Below are 18674 nucleotides of genomic sequence, written 5' to 3' on the forward strand. Positions count from 1 at the left end.
ACTGTGTTCATGCCTGCCTAGGAGAGCTAGTATGTTCTATGCGCCACAGTTCCTGGGGTCTCCTGCAGACGACTAGACTGGACATCTTCCCAGCTGTTCTGCCCCCAGTGTCCATGTCACTTGTTTTTTTGTTCTAAATATTTTTTTTCTTCATAGAAAAAAATTGTAAACATGGGTAGACTGTCCTAAGAGAGATGAGCCCTCCATATGGAGGCCACCCAGGGCCCATCACAACCAAGCAGCTGTTTGATGTAGTACAGTAACTCCTCGCTTAACATTGTAGTTATGTTCCTGAAAAATGCCACTTTAAGCGAAACGATGTTCAGCGAATCCAATTTCCCCATAAGAATTAATGTAAATGGGGGCGGGGGGGGGTTAGGTTCCAGGGAAAAAATTATCAGACAAAAGACTCTCTCTCTCTCTCTCTGTATGTATATATATATGTATATACACACACATTGTGACAGATCCAAACAGTGGGGTACAGGAGTCTGGTAGAGGGCAAATATACTGGTCCTATTGGCATCCAGCGGGGGTGGGCGGGCGAAGCCCGCCCACTTCTAAAGGGCCTCCCCCCAGCCTAAGGGGAGGACCCACAGGTCTGGGACACCAAGTAATTACGGGGGACAACTAATGAAAAAAACAGGATCGGGAGTGAGGTCATAGGGCTAAACGAAGGGAACCTGATGGGGAACCTGATGGGGACACCGAGCAGAGAACCACGGACAACGCCCACTGCTCCTCGAAGGCATCAAGGGAGCCAGTGGACGAAATATACTGGTCACTGGCTGAGTAGTTTTCTGTTCCCTGAGTGACCAGAGCAGGGGCTGCACTAGAGTAATCAGGAACCTGCTAGAACCAATTAAGGCAGACAGGCTGATTAGAACACCTGCAGCCAATCAAGGCAGGCTAATCAGACCACCTAGGTTTAAAAAGGAGCTCACTCCAGTCAGGTGAGAGGGAGCCAGAGGAGAGGAGGTGTGTGTGAGGAGCTGGGAGCAAGAGGCGCAAGGAGCTGAGAGTGAGCTGCTGGAGGACTAAGGAGTGCAAGCATTATCAGACACCTCCCAACTCCTGATCAGACACAGGAGAAGTTGACCCAGACTGTGGGGAAGATCACTGAGGTGAGTAAATCTGCCAATAAGCGCAGGACCCACCAAGGTAGAGGAGGAACTTTGTCACAGTGCGCGCACACACACACACACACACACACACACGCATACGGATACTCACACACACAGAATATAAGTTTTAAACCAATAATTTAATACTGGTACACAGTGATGATGATTGCGAAGGTTGATTGAGGTGGAGGAGTCAGAGGGTGTGATATTTTCCAGGGAATGCCTTTCTGCTAAATGATGAACTAGCAATTGGCTGAGCCCTCAAGGGTTAACTTGTTGTTAATGTAGCCTCACATTCTGCAAGGCAGCACAAATGGAGGGAGGGGAGACAGCATGGCAGACAGAGACAGAGACACACACCATGTGCGTGAGAGAGAGATGCATATTTCTCCTTTAAATACGCTGATTGCACTTTAAGTACACAGCCTTGTTAAGTAGATCAATCAGCAAGCTGAGACAACAGCTGCTGCCAGGAAGCTCCCTCCGTCCTGAGCCCTGTCATGTGTCCTCCCATGCTCTATGGAAGATGGGGTAAGTGGGGTGCAGGGGTAGGGAGACACCCTGACTTTGCGCCCCCCCACCCCCCGCCGCACAGCAAGCAGGCGTTTCCAAGGCAGAGGGCAGGAGCAGCACATGGCAGTGGGGGGGGGGGGCGGCGCGGGGGGAACAGCTGAATTCCCGGCAACTGATAGTCTGCTGGGCGGCTGCTGCACAGGGAACTTAGGGGAACGGGGAGCTGACGGGGGGGCTGCCAGTCCACCCTGGTTCCAAGCCCCCACCAGCTAGCTGCAACGGGCTGCTCTTCCTGCAAGCAGTGAACAAAGCCGGTGACTACCAAACAACATTATAAGGGAGCATTGCACAACTTTAAACAATCATGTTCTCTAATTGATCAGCAACGTAACAATGAAACAGTGTTAACCGGGACAACTTTAAGAGAGGAGTTACTGTACATGGACAGCAATCCTATCTGGAGGGTGGGGCAGTGTTAGGGCACTGGTCTGGGACACCCAGAGTCAGTTCCCAGCTTCATCACAGAGCCCGGGATGGCCTTGCCCTTGGCACTTAGGCCCAGATCCACACAGATGTTTATGCTTCTAAATCACTGATTTAAATGGAACGTGAAGCCTAAATACCTGTGTGGATTGGGGCCCTGTCTCTGTGCTCAGTTCCACACCCGGGTGATGGGGACAATAGCACTGCCATATCTCACAAGGGTGTTGGGAGGAGCAATGTTTTATGGATTGGTGGGCTACAGCAGTGGGGGCCATGAAGTCCCACGGGGCAACCTGAGAGGTGCCTGGGAACAAAAACTCTGAGGGCGTTGGTGAGGGTGTAACTGGCTCTGACGGGGGTCTGGCTTGTCTCTTAGGAGAAGTGTGGGAACTTAGTAGGCCTCTTCTTTAAATACAAAATTCATGAATTAAAATAAAGGTCCTGTAGAAACTGAATGGTCACATCAGAGCCCAAATTAGCCCATCTGAGGATCCCACTCCAAAGGGAGCCCCTGCAGCTGTGTCACTACCCTTCTTCCCCTCCCAGAATGAGGGCTCCATGTTTTGGAACTAACCTGAGCCAATTTTAGCCATGATCCCTGCCTATGAAGTGACTTTAGTGAGTGTTGCCTGGAAAGCCCCAGCAGAGGGGTGTGTGGAGAGGATGGTGGCACTTGGATTACTGGGGTTACTTCAGCCTGCAAACTGCAGAGTGAAGGCTGCATACAAGGTGGACAGAGGACCTCATTGGGCATCCTGCACCGGCGTGTGGTACCTGCTGGCGAAGTGTTCGATCCGGGAGTGGGTATCGGCATGTGGTAACATCGGGGAGGAGGGCGGTCTGGAAGAGACACACACAGATCAGTGAGGCTCTATGGTTCCTTACTCTGACCTGTGACTAGGAGATGTTGCCCCTTTGGGTCTAGAAGCACCAGGGACAGTTTAGAGAAGCATCACTCCTGTGAGGTTAAACAGGAAGTTGGAAGCAGCATCTCCACCAAACCCTCCATCAAGGGAGGGCAATGGGAATCCCAGGTCTTCTTCTGAGGCCTAGACAGCAGTCCAGCCTCTAGAGTGAAACCTGAACCATCTTCACCTTCTGATCCCTGCAGCGGGATCATTTCCATTTGAATTCCACCCCCACGAACCTGGAAGGTCCCCATCTGTGTGGCGGGGGGGGGGGTGGGGGGAGATGGGGGAGGATCAGACAGGGCTGGTTGGTGCAACAGTAGCACTCACGTCTCAGTGAAGTCAGCTTCCAGCACAGACTGGACGGGCAGGTAGCCTCTCTGTGGATGCTTGCTGAAGTACTGCTTGGACCGGAACTTGTTTTTTAGAGTTGTAGCAAAGTCCCTCATGTTCTCACTAGAGGTGGTCTGCAGAAAAACAGACACACCAAGGCTTTAGTGAGTAAGGGGTGGGGGCATCCAGAGGAAAGAGATCCCTCGAGTCAAGCCTCAAACAGGGTAGTGGGGAGAGTTTCCAGAGCACAGGCCACAGGTGCACGAAAGAATTGTGCAATGAGCAGGGAAGAGCACGAGCAAACAGCTGCACATGGAATAAGGAGTGTGGCTTGTCATACCACAGTGCAAGGCCATGCCAACATGCACAGTACTGGGGACTGTCTCTGCACTTCACACGAATGGGCTGGAGTGGCAGAGCCTGTGTTTACTGAGACAGCTTTGTAATCAGCAAAACACACTTGTATAGGCAGCTTCCGTCACGCACAGGCAGAGCTGAACAAAACATCGGCTAAGCCATTTCTGGCACTGTACAGCAGCAGGAGTGGGGTACAGCATTGAATGAAGAGTTTCCTGCAATACCCTAGGCTGGCTGCCCGTAGCTCCCTAGCCATGTGAGACTGCGAGTGCTCAGCACTCCCAGCATGACAGCAAGCGCCCCAGCTCCCTACCGGAGTATAGTACTCCATGATGGGATAGTGGAGTTTGTTCCCTTTGCTGGCTCGTCCGGTTAGGAAGCAGGTCTGACAGATATCCACGTTGAACTGCTTCAGGCTGCGGTACCTGGGAAGATGAAGTGGAGTTATGGAGACGGCACCAATCTTTGATGCGTTGTCTCCAAGCCTCCCGCTTCCAGGGGCTCTCAGTAGGGGACTTCTCTGAGCTAGTGTGTCTGGCTCACCCTGTGTGCTCCCCACAGGTCATGGCAGCTCTGGTTTTTCTTGTATATCACTGAATCTAAAGCACAGCTCAGAGGCACCGACCCATTCACTGTCTCCAGAAGCCAGCAAGCTCCCTCCCTCTCTTCCTGCGGGGACAGGGGGTCTCTCCATTTGATATTTGTGGCAGCATCTGTCTGAGGCACTGCTGATACGAATGCCCAAATTATTGAGACATGGAGGTCATAGGTTACATCTAAAACCTACCGCAAGTCTAGGGCAAATGGCCTTTTCAGCACACGGCCCAGCTGTTGAACTGCCCCTGCTGGTGGGGGCCAGCCAGTAAGGCCTCCAGAATGGCCACAGCCTCCCCAAGTGCTAGACAAACACACTCCTGGTAGAGACCTCATCTCCCAGCCTCAGGGGAGAGTGGGTGAAGGTGGGGACCCCACCCCAGCCCCAAGGCCCCAGCACACCTTTTTATTTTAACACGTTTGGTGTGACTGTGGCCCTGAGCTGGCAGCTGCTATCCGCACATCAGGCACAGCCTGAACAGCGCAAGCTGCCTTTGGACCTGCTGACAGGCCTCTGCCCTACTGGCATGGGAAAGCAGCTCAGTCTCCATACTGAGGTAGCCAGCCAAGGGTTCCATTAGTACTTGTAGTTGGTGCTTCATGCTGGTCTCTGTCCAGGGGATAATGTCATATCAAGTCATTTCGCAGAGACCACAAACGCTTGACAGTTAGGTCGGCTTTCTGTCACGCCCACCCTGAGCCAGGTTCCAGCAGACCCGCCACCAGGAGACTGCGCTGAGGTCCCATTCCAAGAAGGGTCCCCACTCTCCCTTGAGGCTAGGAGATGAAGTCTGCCAGGAGCGTGTTTGTCCAGCACTTGGGTGAGATTCATCCCAGTGTAACCCCACTATCACTGGCTCCCGCAGAGTTCCCCTTGTTCCTAAACCGGCTGCAAAGACCACACACAGAGTTGCTCTCCGTACCTGAAGCCTTTGATGGGACACAGTTTGCAGACAGAGCACTTGGTTTGGTGCTTCACCTGCTCAGCAATGGTCACTCTGTGCAGAACAGCCAGCCACACCATGGACTGCGGCTCCAGGTTGGCCCATTCCAGGAACTGAACGACCTCAATCACAGACTTCCCATTACTCTAAGGAAAGAGGAGAGAGACAGGAGCAGATCACGCTGTGAAATAAAATCATGGCTTCAAGCACAGAGCGAGGCAGAGATCTCTGCTAGCCAATACCCAGCTGTTGAACTGCCCCTGCGTGGCTCCTGTTCCATCTCCCCATCTCTGCCCCTCTCTCTGCTGAGCTGGTACCATACCCACTCCAGAGAAGGCATGTGCATTACAGGAGGTAGCTCTGACACTGATCTCCCCCAGAGCTGTTCCCAGAGCCACTGTCACTGCCTCCCTGCCCACTGGACAGACCCCTTGGGAAGGGAAAGAGGCAGAAGGAAGCATTGCCACTGACGTTACTTACGAAGCGGAAGCAGCTGCGGACACTGGGCTCCACATTGCTGCCCCCAAATGCCGCCACCTCTCCCAACTGGCGTGGAACCTGAATGGCCTCATGCAGCAGGATGCTGAGGTGCCGCTGGTCGCATAGACCACCGGGATTCGCCACCTGGCCAAAGAGATCTGCCGGGAGATGGCCCAGCACCATAGCAATCAAGAGAACAAGGGTGAGAGACCAACAGCACAGACACTCCCATTACAGTTGTGCAGGTGTCTGCCGCCCACCCTCACCCCATGGCTGGGGATGCAGCTTTATTTGAGCAAGAGGAAAGGAAGCAAGAGGACAGAGATGAAGCAAGGCTTGGAGCTCTGACCCCGAGACTGACCCTTTGCCACAGCTGAGCTGAGGAGTTCACCTGTATGTGTCTGTATTTGCACTGCAGCATTGTAGTCCCAGCCTAGTAAATTAGGAGGTCTGGGATTCAGAGAGAGAGCGGGAGTCGTGATGCAGAGATTAGTCATGGTAGGAGACTCCCATCAGGCAGGCCTCCTTGCTCAGAAGCTTTACTAAGCCCGGAAGCCTCCCACTCATGCTCTGACCTAGTTATTCCATGGACCCCAGGTGGTGACTCACACTGGAATTTCTCCTTCACCTCTGTGCCACACAGACATGCAATGCCAGTCTTGAAGGACAGCGCTCGCATCTTCCCGCTGCGACAGCTGAAAAACAGAGAGGTACAACGCTGAGCCTCTCTCTGTTCTGCGAAGGTCGTTTTCTTAAAGAGCCCCGTCAGTGCCTGCTGAGAGTTCAACAGCACGAGCTTCCTCCCAGCAATGCCAGCTGGACCACTGTAATGCCAACTTCTTCACAGGAATGCCCTGCCTATGCCAGCAGGGCCCCAGCGCATGGCACTATGAGCTTCCTTGCAGCACCCACCCAAGCTCCAGCAGTGAGGTTTCCCTCCACGCAGTGCCCAGGCAGTGTGCTGGCTCCAGCAGCACCAGCTTTATGGCTTTGAAAGGAATCAGGGAAGCTGAGAGCAGGTACCTATCGAAAACGTTGAGCAGCCAGTTGAGACTCATGTCCACGCAGAGCGGCACGTTGACTAGAATGCCCCTCTCCTCCTCCAGCCGCTCATAGAGGGCAGTCAGGCAGTGGATGACCTCCACCACATCCATCACGCGATCGCTGGGCTGTAGCTCATGCTCATTAAAGATTTCCAAGGCTGTGGCCAGAGTTACCAGGTCCACTGAGCAGGCCAGGGGCAGAGAATTGAGGCATTGGAGGAGCAGGGAACAGAGAAAGGAACATTACTGATCAGAATGGACAGGAGAGCTATGGACACCTTCTCTGAAAACATCAGTCCCAAACAAAAATACATCAAAGGGCCACCATCTATCTTTTTGTCTAGCATTCTTTCCCCTACCGTGGCTGATCCCAGACACTGCAAGATTACAGGGAAAGAGTGTCTCACTATTTTTTTCTGTGTGGTTACTCTGGCCATTGGAGAGCACTTTGTGTAGCATCTCACTGCCCAGTGAGTCAGTTTCCCCTCTTTGTGTGGGCCTTCCACAGCAACATAGGAGGGAAAAAGATGTGAAAGCTGAGGAAAATGGAACTGAAAAGCCACAAGAATCATAGGGGCTCTGAGGTGAGGTGAGGGTAGGACTGACCCTACCGTTAACATAACCGTTGAAATTGATCAGACAGAGTTGACAGTCTCATTGAACCAACCCCAACCCCAATCAGTTGCTCCACTCCAACCTCTCCTTGTAAGCACTGAAAGGCTCCCCAGAGTAGAAGGGCAGGAGAGGCAAGGACAATGTATGGTACTCACACCGCAGAGCTTTCTGGACACGGCGCAGCTTCATGGCGGTCCGATATGCAGAGAATTTGATGTTGTTCAAATCAGCTGCAAAACAACATGAAAGAATTGACTATAACCGTGGCCTGTGCATCTTCATACTCAGCAGCAGGGAGAGGTGCACTCACCAGTCACAGACTTGGCTGGGGAAAGTGTCCTTTGAATTAGCACAAAACCCAAGCCAAAAGGATGTTGTGCCAGTTCCAACTCACAAGGCTCAATCCTCCATCAGGGACAGAAGGTGAGGAGGAGTGAGTGTGACAGAAGACAGCAAAGAATCACACCAAGTCTCTGCAGAGACTCTGGATCCATTATATCATGGGGAGCTAAGCAGAGGGAGTTCTTCCACTTGTCAGGTGCACTGGGGGGATTGCTCCAAGTCCCATCGTACAAAGGGCGTGGGAAGGAGAGGCTGTGTGAATCAGTGCTCTCCATGGGCTCAGGCAGTGGGCGCCCCAAGGGAGGTGCCTAGAGCAGCTCTTACCTAGCGTTTGGTATAACTCTGTCATCTTGGGGTGGTCCCAGCATGTCGTCTGAGCCTGGTGGCTGAGGGAAAAAAAAAAAAAAGGAAACCAAATCACTAAACCTGTAAATTAACTGGCAGACGTGAACAGGCAGATGGATGCGGCCAGCCATCAACCCCTTTTTATTGCAAAGGGTCCTCAAATTCTGAGCTGCCCCGGATCGGAGCTCCCTCTAGCCCCAAATCGGGCAGCAGATGCCTGCAGGCCTGTGCCCATCACCTGATGATCCTGTCCTCCCATCTCAGCATAATGGTGCAGAGAGATCCCGCATGCTCTCTTATTGGGCGGGGAGGGGAAGCTGATAATACCAAAGGGGATTCCCAGTGCACACAGGTGGAATGCATTTTGGAGGCAGGGGGCCCACCCTGGTGGAATCAGGTATGATGAGCTTGTTTTAACATCACTGTTAATTTCACCTCCAGTCCCACCTCTTATGGGCTGACTGCTAGGGTCCTTCCTCCTACAACATGCAAGCACTACCCTCCAGTGCCCCAATGCCTGCTAACAGCCACTAGGAAGTGTCTGACAACAGCACTTGCCAAATTACGCCCCCCCAACTCTCTCTCTCACACACACACACACACACACACACACACACACACACACACACACACACACACACACACACACACACACACCTACCTCTAATGTCTGCAAATGTCCCCTCTGCAAAACCTAATGGGAGTCCCCAGAGCTGGGAATCCTGCAAGAGAACACAACTCTTGCCTCAACCACAGCTGAATGTGGGGACCCAGCTAGGTTCCTACCTACACCAGAGACTGAGGAGTCTGCAGTGTGATTACAGATCTGCCCTGGGGGAAAGGGCCACATGGGCTGTGTCCGGTGTGATTGGAAGGCGGTGAGCTCACCGCTCACCTGGAATGGACAGGATTTGTGTTTTACCCCATCAGGACCACACAGGTCTTTTTGTGGGTGAATGGGAAAGTCACACAGGGGATGGAAGACAGACAGAGCGCCCCGGAAAGTGAGACAGAGAAACCAGTCTCTCTTCCAGCCTCTGACTGTACACTTACTTGATGTAGTACGGCACTTTATTGGGTGAAATTGCTCGTTCCCAGGGAACCTGGACAGAGGCTGCAAAGAGAGACAGATACAGACGCTACCGTTAGTCAAACTCCTCTCTGATGAGAGATTGCAGCCTACCGAGTGCTGTTCTTGGGGAGCAGAGATGAGGTGGGGCTAGGGACGCAGCACTACTTGCACTGTAAATGCAGAAATCAAGTAGCCATCTCTGTGTCACCAGCCTCACCCCACTCCCCACAGTTGACTATGGACAGGACCCTACCACTGAGACACTGCCATTGCCCCAGGCAGTGGTCTCTAGTCAGTGAAATCCTTCTTTACAAGGTCCAATCCTGAGACACCAAGGTGCATCAGTGTGGTGGGTGTACTGCACTGGATTTGGGTGCTGGAGGGTGTGTTGCTACCCTCTAATGGCTGGGTCACAGTGTATGAGACACCTACTTCTCTCACTCTCCTTAGAGCTCTCCTTCAGTTCAGGAGAGGCCTGTATTTCTGAAGCAGAAAGATCAGGGTGGATAGGAGCCATGCCATAACTGCATTGGTTGTCTGCAGCACCAGTAATTATCTGGGGAAAGGAAACCCTTTCACCTCCAGCACCACCACCAAACAGCTCACCTCCATGCAGGCACTTTATAAGCACCAAGGTCAGTGCTTCTAAACCTGGCTTCTACATCCATGTGCAGGCACCCAGGGCAAGTGACCAGCTCTGCAGACAAGCCGAGCACCCACTAGCCCCACTGATGTCATTGGGAGCTGGGAGTGCTCAACAGCTCAGAGAATCAGGCCATTTTTATGTAGAAGCCTAACATCAGACACCCAGGTTTGGAAATTTTGTCTTAAGTTCTTTCCATTGCAGGGTTCGCCATGGTGCCAAGACAGCCTCCTGACAGAACCAGCTCAGCAACGAGGGAATAGCATCCTTCTTTACAATGGGAAATAACAGGTGCATTCTCACCACTCTACCCACCACAGTGGACTATGGGAGATGACTTTTTGCTGCCATCTGTCATCCAGCTCTGTGGAGTCACAGGATTATGGAGTTTGGCACAGCCCCAAGTGTCAACTGGAAGCTGCTTCAGGCTCGTGTCACCATGTCTGGGTTCTTGAATGGGGCACCACTCCACCTGACTGGCCTGAGCGGTTAGCAAATACGGATCATAATAGCCTGGACAGCTGCCTCCTGCGTAAGGGCATGTCTCCAGAGAGGGTTAAGATTCAGGGAACAAAGGCCACTTTACTTTCAAAGGGGAGCATCCCCATGGGTTTAATGCACTTTCACTGAAGCCCAGTGACTTCACACTTTAGTGGATTTGTCATATTTTTCCTGAGTGTCCCCATATAAACAAGCACCTTAATCCTGTACCCTCCAAGTATCATGGTGCTATCAACCTTGGCTAATGCCATATGTCACTTAGGAACTGCCACTCGATAGCGCCTCTTTCTAGCTGGTTATTGGAGTTGCCCTGGCAGAGCTAGGCCAAAGGGAATATGTCTCTGGAGGAAATCTTGTGTGGCCAAGGCAGTAAGAAAGGCAGGCAGGTGTGAATCTGTACAAAGCAAACGGCACAGTGCTGAGCTCCCCGCACCCAGGGGTATCTGATGGTGGGGACAGTGGGAGGATCTGCTCACATACTGGAGAGGAAGTGCTGGGAACCTGGGCCAAAGTCCCGATGGGCATCCTGGAGCTGCTTCAGGCGTTCGTTAACTGAGGCCTGGGAGAAGAGGAAACTGGAACTTAAATGTGAACTTCCCCAGGATTTCAGCTTTTAGACAGGTCATCATACACATACTAACGTGGCACTGCAATGCACCACCCCAAGTTACCCCCCCACCACCACATCCACCACCTTCCTGGATTCCTATCCCCCAACAATCAAACCCTCCTGCCCACTCCCTTACCTAGCTAATTCTAAGTCCCCACAGGCAAGATCTTCACTATGGTTCCACTGAAGCCACCAGAGCTGCACCCATTTACGCTAGCTGAGGACCTGCCCCTATGAGCCCCCGTTGTGTCTTGTCTTTCATGTTGCCTCTGTTCTCCAGAGCCCCACTGCAGACTCACCACTTCCCTGCAGGTGACCTGCTGTCTCCCTCTCTCTCAGAATAGACCCATTCAGACATATGATCCCAGATCTCTGTTACCCTTGTTGCACTCTGACAGCCCCTTCCCCATAATGTACAACTGCTGTTCACAGGGCACCTAACTTCCCTCCTTTGCCCCCACGTTGCCCCTTCCTACCTGCAGCTGTTTCCATCGGGTGTTGATCTGCTCCAGAGCCCGGGAGTTCTCCATGGACAGATGCACATCTGAGATAGCAAGCTGGTGTGCGAGGTCATTAACTAGCTTCACCCCGTCCTTCATGGGGGAGAGCTCCTCTTTAAACAGCTAGAGCCCCCCATCCCAAAGAGAAGAGACAGAAGGTGGGACAGAGACAAAAGCCACTCACCTTAATCCTTCATTGTAACATCACTAGCAATGCTCTTATACTCGCCTGGGTATACCAGCAGCTGGCATTGCCTGGGAGAGTGGGGGTGGGTGGGAATCGCTGCCTAACCCTCCTCCCCTGAGAGTGCTAGAGGAGCAGAAGGAACCCAGCAAGCCAGACTGGAGATGCACGCACTAGCACCACAATGGAATTGAGTCTCCTTGCTTGGGATAATAATCAGATCCCAACTAGTAGAAAATGAGAAGAAGAGTGCTATCCAGAGAGTGCATGGTTTGAGCAGGACACAGTGAGGGGAATATGCTCCACTGGAAAAGACCTCAGGATTATCTATCCCTACAAACATCACAAGTCAAATTCGTCCTAGTAGTCAGTGGAGTCACACTAGCGATGAACTGGTCCCTCTGGTTTTATCGGTGTCCAGACAGGATTTTGGCACAGTTCTATTTGGATAGCGACTATCAATGACTGCATGATGCTGTCTTACTGGAGGAGATCCTGGAGAGAAGCAACTGGTCTCCCTTAGGAACAGAGAGAGGGTGAGATGTACCTTGGTTGCCTGGATGTGCTCTGGTAAGGAGTCAATGAAGAGGTCTCCAATCGGCTCCCAGGTTTCTCGCACACTGTTGGCCTGGTCCAGAGTTGTGCTGAGCTCCTCCATGGCTCCCTTGACCTCCAGCAGTTGCTCCAGTGTCCGTTCAATGTGACGGTGTTGGTCAACACAGCGAGCAGTGAGCTTCTCCCACAGCTCACTGGCCACATTCGCCTGCTTCCAGACAAAACGGCTGATATTCTGGATCCGGTGCCTTGGAGAGACATCTGTGAGCAAAGCAGCAGGGCCACAGTGAACAACCAGGAGATCCCAACCACCGCAGGGACAGCCAAAGAGGAGAAAGAGAGGAGAAGCCAGGGAGAATTGGGAAGAGGAGGAACAAAGGACAAAGAGAAGGGAGAGAGAAAAAGAGGACAATTTCAGTACATGTCATAGAATCATAGAAATGCAGGGCTGGAAGGGACCTCAAGAGGTCATCAAGTCCAGCCCCCTGTGCTGAGGCAGGGCCAAGTAAACCTAGACCAGCCCTGACAGGTGTTTGTCCAACTTCCTTCTCAAAAGCCTCCAGTGATGGGGATTCCACAACTTCCCTTGGAAGCCTATTCCAGAGCTCAATGACCTTTAGAGTTAAACAGCTTTTCCTGATATAACATAAACCTCCCTTGCTTCAGATTAAGCCCATTACTTCTTCTTGTACCTTTAGTGGACATGCAGAACAATTGATCACCATCCTCTTTATAACAGTAACATATTCGAAAACTGTTATCATGTCCCCCCTCAGTCTTCTTTTCTAAAGACTAAACATGCCCAGTTTTTTTTAAACTTTTCCTCCAATTTTTCCACATTTTTCCTAAAGTGCGGCACCCAGAACTGGACAAGAATCCAGTTGAGGCCTCACCAGTGCCATACAGAGCAGGACAATGACCTCCCAGCATGACACTCCTGTTAATACAGCCCTATCAGCCTTTTTAGCAACTACATCACTTTGTTAATTCATATTCAGCAGTACTACCATCTAGCCAGCTATTTCCCATTTTGTAGCTGTGCATTTGATTTTTCCTTCCTAAATGTTGTACCTTGCCCGGGTTTTTATTGAATTTCAACTTGTTGATTTCAGGCTAATTTTTCAATTTGTCAGGATTGTTTTGAATTCTAATCCTGTCCTCCAAAGTGCTTGTGACCCCTCCCAGCTCAGTGTCATCCACAAATTTTATAAGCATATTCTCCACTCCATTATCCAAGCCATTAATGAAAATATTGACTAGTACTAGACCAGGACTGATCCTTGCAATATCCCACCAGATACACCCTCCCAGATGGACAGTGAATCACTGATAACTACTCTTCGTGTACAGTGTTTCAATCAGTTGTGCACCCACCTTTTATCATTTTCATGTAGCCCACATTTTCCTAGTTTGCTTATGAGAATGTCATGTGGGACTGTTTCAAAACCCTTACTAAAATCAAGATATATCACATCTACTGCTTCCCCCCATCCACTAGGTAAAAATAACCCTGTCAAAGAAGGAAATTAAGCTGGTTTGGCATGATTTGGTTTTGACAAATTAATGCTGGCTATTCCTTATAATCTCATCATACTCTAGGTACTTACAATTTGATTGTTTAATAATTTGTTCCAGTATCTTTTCCTTGTATCAAAGTTAGGCTGACTGGTCTATAATTCACCAGGTCCTCTTTGTTCCTCTTTTTAAAGATAGGTACTATGTTTGCCCTTCTCCAGTCCTCTGGGACCTCTCCTGTCCTCCATGAATTCTCCATGATAATTGCTAACAGTTCTGAGTTTGCTTCAGCACCCTAAGATGAATTTCATCAGGCCCTGGTGACTTGAATATATCTAAATGTATCTAAATATTCTATAATCTGTTCTTTCCCCATTTGGGGTTGTGTTCTTTTCTCCTTGTTAATATTAGTTGTCTTGACTATCTTGTCACCATTAATCTTTTTAGTGAGGACTGACGCAAAATAGGCATTGATTACCTCATCCTCCTTGCTATGAGTTACTAGCTCTCCTTTCCTACTAAGTAGAGGACATATGGAGTACCTGTGCCAGGTAACACTGTGCCATAGTACTGCCCGTTCAGTTCATTCATGCTGCACTGCAGTACACAAGGCCACGTTGCACCCTGCCCCTGCTCGTCTCTCAGAATGACAGCATGCAAGGTCTGAGAGCCAGGCCATGATGACATGAGGACAAGGAAGGGGATGAGAGTGGGAGGCTGCACATACCTTTACTTTCAGAATTTGGTTCCTCTAATTCCTCAAATGGGTGCTGGGAAAGGAAGGCCTGCGCCGACTCCAGGACGGAATAAATATATGGGCCCCGAGACTTCACTTCTTCCATGAAAGCCTGCAGTGCGGAGGCATAGCATGACCAAAAAAAGGCTGAGTTAGAGAACTGAAAAGCTCCTTCCTCAACCAAGAACTGTTCAGTGAATTACTCACTTCAGTGCACAAGGGAACTACCGGCACAGAGCACATAACTGACAAGGAAGCTCTGCCTGAGAAGACGGTACATGCACATCTTTAGCATACAAAGGAAAGTTAATGGATAAACAGCCCTGGGATTCAAGGAAGATCCCAACACATGGAAGGAGGAGAGAGATTTGGTGAGATCTGTAGATCAACAATATCTCCGAAATAGGCAACTACTGGTGTGTTCTGGGCCATGAGTTATTAAAGGGGAGGCATTCAGACCATGGCCAGTTTGCATTGTGGGTCCAGGGAGGAGGAAACTGTCCTTTGTAAGTATTTTTAAAATGTAGTCCTTTCACGGGTGCAGGGGATGGGACTAGATGACCTCTTGATGTCCCTTCCAGTCCTATGATTCTCCTAAATGCAGAGGGGAGGACATTGGTTAATCAGAACTGCTATGTGCTATAACACAACAAGGATTCTCACATCCTTGTCACTGTGTCAGCTGTAGATCATAGTCAGACAGATGACCCAAATTGGTCTCTCGACAAGTGTCAGGATCCCCACGAGTGTGGCCAAAGAATGGCATCTGTTTGTTTGAGAGCTCAGCTATTGCAACCAGTTGGGAAACAGGTGATAAGCAATTGTCAGTGACTGAGGCTTAGTATCCAGTTCTGTGATCTCTTCATAGAGTTAACTTTAAACCTGTAATGCAGATTTACTTTCTGTAATTTACACTAAATGCCTCTTCACTTTCTAAACTGGACTGATTCTATCTGTTATTCATTGGGGAAAATACAAGGTGGAGCTTTTCAGGAGAACGTTGGCATCACCTCATAAGGGAAGGGGAAAGGTGCAAGTGACAGCCAGCGTACTGGCCCCAAACATAAGTCACAGGAGGACCTGCAAGCACAGCTGTGGGCAGAGAGGCCAGGTCAGGTATCCAAGTTCCATGCCAAGGAACCTGGGGCGAGAGCTCATTTTAGCTGGTGAGCAAGGGCAGGGCTCTAGGGAGTGCGCATCTGGAAACATACCGCGTGTGTCTCTTTTTCCTGCTGCACCAAGAGCACGTCTCCCCGGAGTGGCAGCTGTGCGGACAGCTCTTCATCCTTCTGACCAAGCCAGTCTATGATCTCCTGGAGGGGGAGCTGCAGCTTCCCGCTGTGGTCTGAAAAGGCCTCCAGACGAGCCCTGCACCAGAGGGATGGGAACACAACTGTCATAGAGAGCAGACACAAGGATGAGGCCTGATGGGAATTCACCCCTTTTCACAAAGGGAAGAGTGGATGGTGCAGTGAGCCCCTGCAGCCTATGGCTCAGAGGGCAGCAGCCCACTCTCACACAGTGTGGGCCTTCTGCGCAGAGGAGAGGCAGCCAGGCTAAGGGAAAACGTCCCCTGCCCAGTGACTGACGAATGGCTATATCCTGCACTGGGTCAGGAGGGAGGGGCTCCCTCAGCCTGTCCCAGGTGAGCATGCTGCCCTGACCTCGCATGCAGCAGAGGATCCCCTCCATGGGAGATTTCCAGGGGCTCAGCATTAGAAGTCCTTGCTGGTGTTAGCAGGGGCGGGTGAGAGGATGCCCTTCAGCTGCTTCTGATCTCCAAGTGTGTGGTGGGGGAGAGCAGAAGAACCCGCTTGGACTTGTGTGCACACACGGCCTGAACTCCAGCTATGCCCATATTGGCAGGGACTTGGCTATACGCTGTAGCCACCTGGACCATTTCCAGGATGTGTGTGTTAAGGCAAAGCAAAATTAATATGCCCCAACTGAACTCTCAGTGATGCGGCTGTGGATCTGCAACTACAGAAGGCGGCAGAAAGGCACATGCTTCTAAAGGGAAGGGGCAGGCCACAGAGGAAGGTGATATGAAGGAAATGGGTTCCTGAGACCTTATCCTGGGCAGTAAGAACACAAACACACAGAACTGCGTGAGGACGGGGGAGAGGGGCAGAGAGAAAGCAGGAATGGAGGGGGAAAGAGATAAAGGGACAGGAGGAAAGAAGGGGAAAGAAGGAGTGAGAGCACAAGCAAGAGCAAATGAAAAGAAAATACATTTCAAGCAGAGGAAAAAAGAGTCAGTGACTCAGAGATTTGTCTCTGCTTTAGAGGCCGAGCAGGGAAACTGCTCCGAGGTCACAGTGAACTTGGGTGGCAAATGAACTGAACAAGATCTAGAGGCTTGTGCTGAACATCTCCAGCAGGCAATGCCAGGGCAAAGACCAGCAAGTTCACTTCACGTGGGGAGTCCTACCGAAGGCTGTGCGATTTCTTTTTTATTTCATTCCAGCAAAGATTCATCTCCAGAGGTGTCTGGGGCCTGAGGGCACTGTCGGGAGCCTGCTGGGTTACACAGGGCGCTTCTTCACCATCTTCCGCTGCTTTAACCTAGGGGGAAACACAAACACCTGACACACTGTATCCAGATGTCTAGTGGCTAGAGCACGTCTGTCTGCTGCTCTCACCTCTGTCACTGACACACTGTGTGTTCTTGGGCACAACCCTTAACATTTACGTACCAGCTTCGCCATCTGTAAAAAGGGATTGAAATGCCGGCCTGCATCACAAAAGATCTTGAGATTTTGTTAAGGATTTAAGTATCAGAGGGGTAGCCATGTTAGTCTGGATCTGTAAAAAGCAACAAAGAGACCTGTGGCACCTTATAGACTAACAGATGTATTGGAGCATGAGCTTTCATGGGTGAATACCCACTTCATTGGATGACATAGGTATTTGTCAGATGCATCAGTATTCTGATCTCCAGTACTTCTGTTAGTCTGTAAGGTGCCACAGGACTCTTTGTCGCTTGTTAAGGATTTAAAACACTTGAAGAATGTTCTATTCGTGTAACATATTATAAAGTGATCAGCATTTACAACACTGCAAGGGGATGAAGGGTTTTTACTCTTGTGCTCCCAGGTTTTCTTAGTCTGGTATCAACTAGAGTGAGTGAGTGTGTGTGTGTGACCACTTCCCACTATTGGAGTGAGTCAGAATTGCTCAGCTGTGTGGCATAAACTCCACATCACTCCACATAGAGATTCTCCATCAGTTTAAGTGGCTAGAGCTTGTGCTTTTGGAGCACCAAAGCAGCACAGGCTTCAAGTTCTATTCCTGCTGCTGCCATTAAGTTCTGAGCGGCCGCAATGTGCAGCACAGTGACAACTAGGAAGGTGTAGGTGACCACAGATTTGTTACAATATTAATGGCCCTCGTTGTGCAGCCTGAGCCACCACAAAAGACAGACTATAAGCTCCCACCTGCTTCACCTGTAGAAGATTTCAGGTGAGAACATTCTCTGGTGGTCCAGGAGCCCAACTTCCAGAGACTGCAGCTTCTCTGTACCCACTCCAGAAGGAAGAGAGCGCATGCGTATGAAAATCAGGGAGACACTCAGAATGCCAGAGACATACCCTCCAGTCACTTGAAGAAAGGAGATCACACTATTCATCTTTGCATTCAGAGTGCTTTAAATCTGAGGATCTCAAAGCACTTTACAATGAGGAATGTTGACTCAACCCCGGGGAGGAAGGGAAGCATTATTGACACAGACGGGGGGAAAGTGGGGCACTGCACAGGGAAATGACTCCCACAGTGAGACAGTTGTAGAGTTATGAGACGAATCTAGTCTCCTGGCTCCCACTCCAGAGTTCTGCTCACTAGACTGAGCTTCCTCCCATGACAACAGCAAAGACTGTCCCAATTGCCAGACACACTAACAAACAATCGGAGGGAGGCATGATCTAAAAGTGCAACACAAACACAAACACTCACACCACTGTGTGTTTGAGGTGCCTGGGTGGAGGGCTGGTGTGTGACCACAATGGCAGCTTGCTGCCTGTTGTCAAAACACACAAACATTTACCGTTTTCACAGGTGGGAAGTTGCTGTGTTTTGCTTGAAAAATCACAACACTTCCCTCCAGTTCTAATTTGTTGGCAGGGCTCAGAAGTGATAACAATTAACATGCATTAGCACCCTTCAACCCATATTGCTTTCCAGTGGATCTGTAAGGAATCACTTCACTCAACTGGAGTGCAGCCACCTCTGAGGGGAGTGGCAGTTGACTGAAAGAACGCAGCTACCCTGTAACAGTTTTG

At 50.6% G+C, this 18674-nt stretch overlaps 1 protein-coding gene across 7 annotated transcripts in view; it reads right to left on the reverse strand.

Annotated features, from left to right (window-relative positions):
* The window catches only part of DRP2 (dystrophin related protein 2), a 63945-nt gene that overhangs the window by 8104 nt on the left and 37167 nt on the right, over positions 1–18674 (reverse strand). For 6 of the 7 annotated variants that reach the window (XM_030575727.1, XM_030575728.1, XM_030575729.1 and 3 more), the window contains exons 3-18: positions 16829–16962; positions 15609–15765; positions 14389–14509; positions 12139–12407; positions 11384–11530; positions 10778–10856; positions 9135–9195; positions 8061–8122; positions 7550–7624; positions 6760–6961; positions 6346–6431; positions 5737–5894; positions 5236–5402; positions 4032–4143; positions 3359–3495; positions 2895–2960 (exon numbers count right to left, since the gene is read on the reverse strand). In XM_030575727.1, coding sequence (XP_030431587.1) covers positions 2895–2960; positions 3359–3495; positions 4032–4143; positions 5236–5402; positions 5737–5894; positions 6346–6431; positions 6760–6961; positions 7550–7624; positions 8061–8122; positions 9135–9195; positions 10778–10856; positions 11384–11530; positions 12139–12407; positions 14389–14509; positions 15609–15765; positions 16829–16962 — 2033 coding nt within the window. Of the gene's footprint in view, positions 1–2894; positions 2961–3358; positions 3496–4031; positions 4144–5235; positions 5403–5736; positions 5895–6345; positions 6432–6759; positions 6962–7549; positions 7625–8060; positions 8123–9134; positions 9196–10777; positions 10857–11383; positions 11531–12138; positions 12408–14388; positions 14510–15608; positions 15766–16828; positions 16963–17834; positions 17998–18674 lie in introns of all 7 variants that reach the window. The other variant, XM_030575730.1, reaches the window with a different exon arrangement.

This window comes from Gopherus evgoodei, chromosome 9, assembly GCF_007399415.2.
Source record: "Gopherus evgoodei ecotype Sinaloan lineage chromosome 9, rGopEvg1_v1.p, whole genome shotgun sequence".
In the NCBI taxonomy this organism is placed as follows: Eukaryota; Metazoa; Chordata; order Testudines; family Testudinidae; genus Gopherus; species Gopherus evgoodei.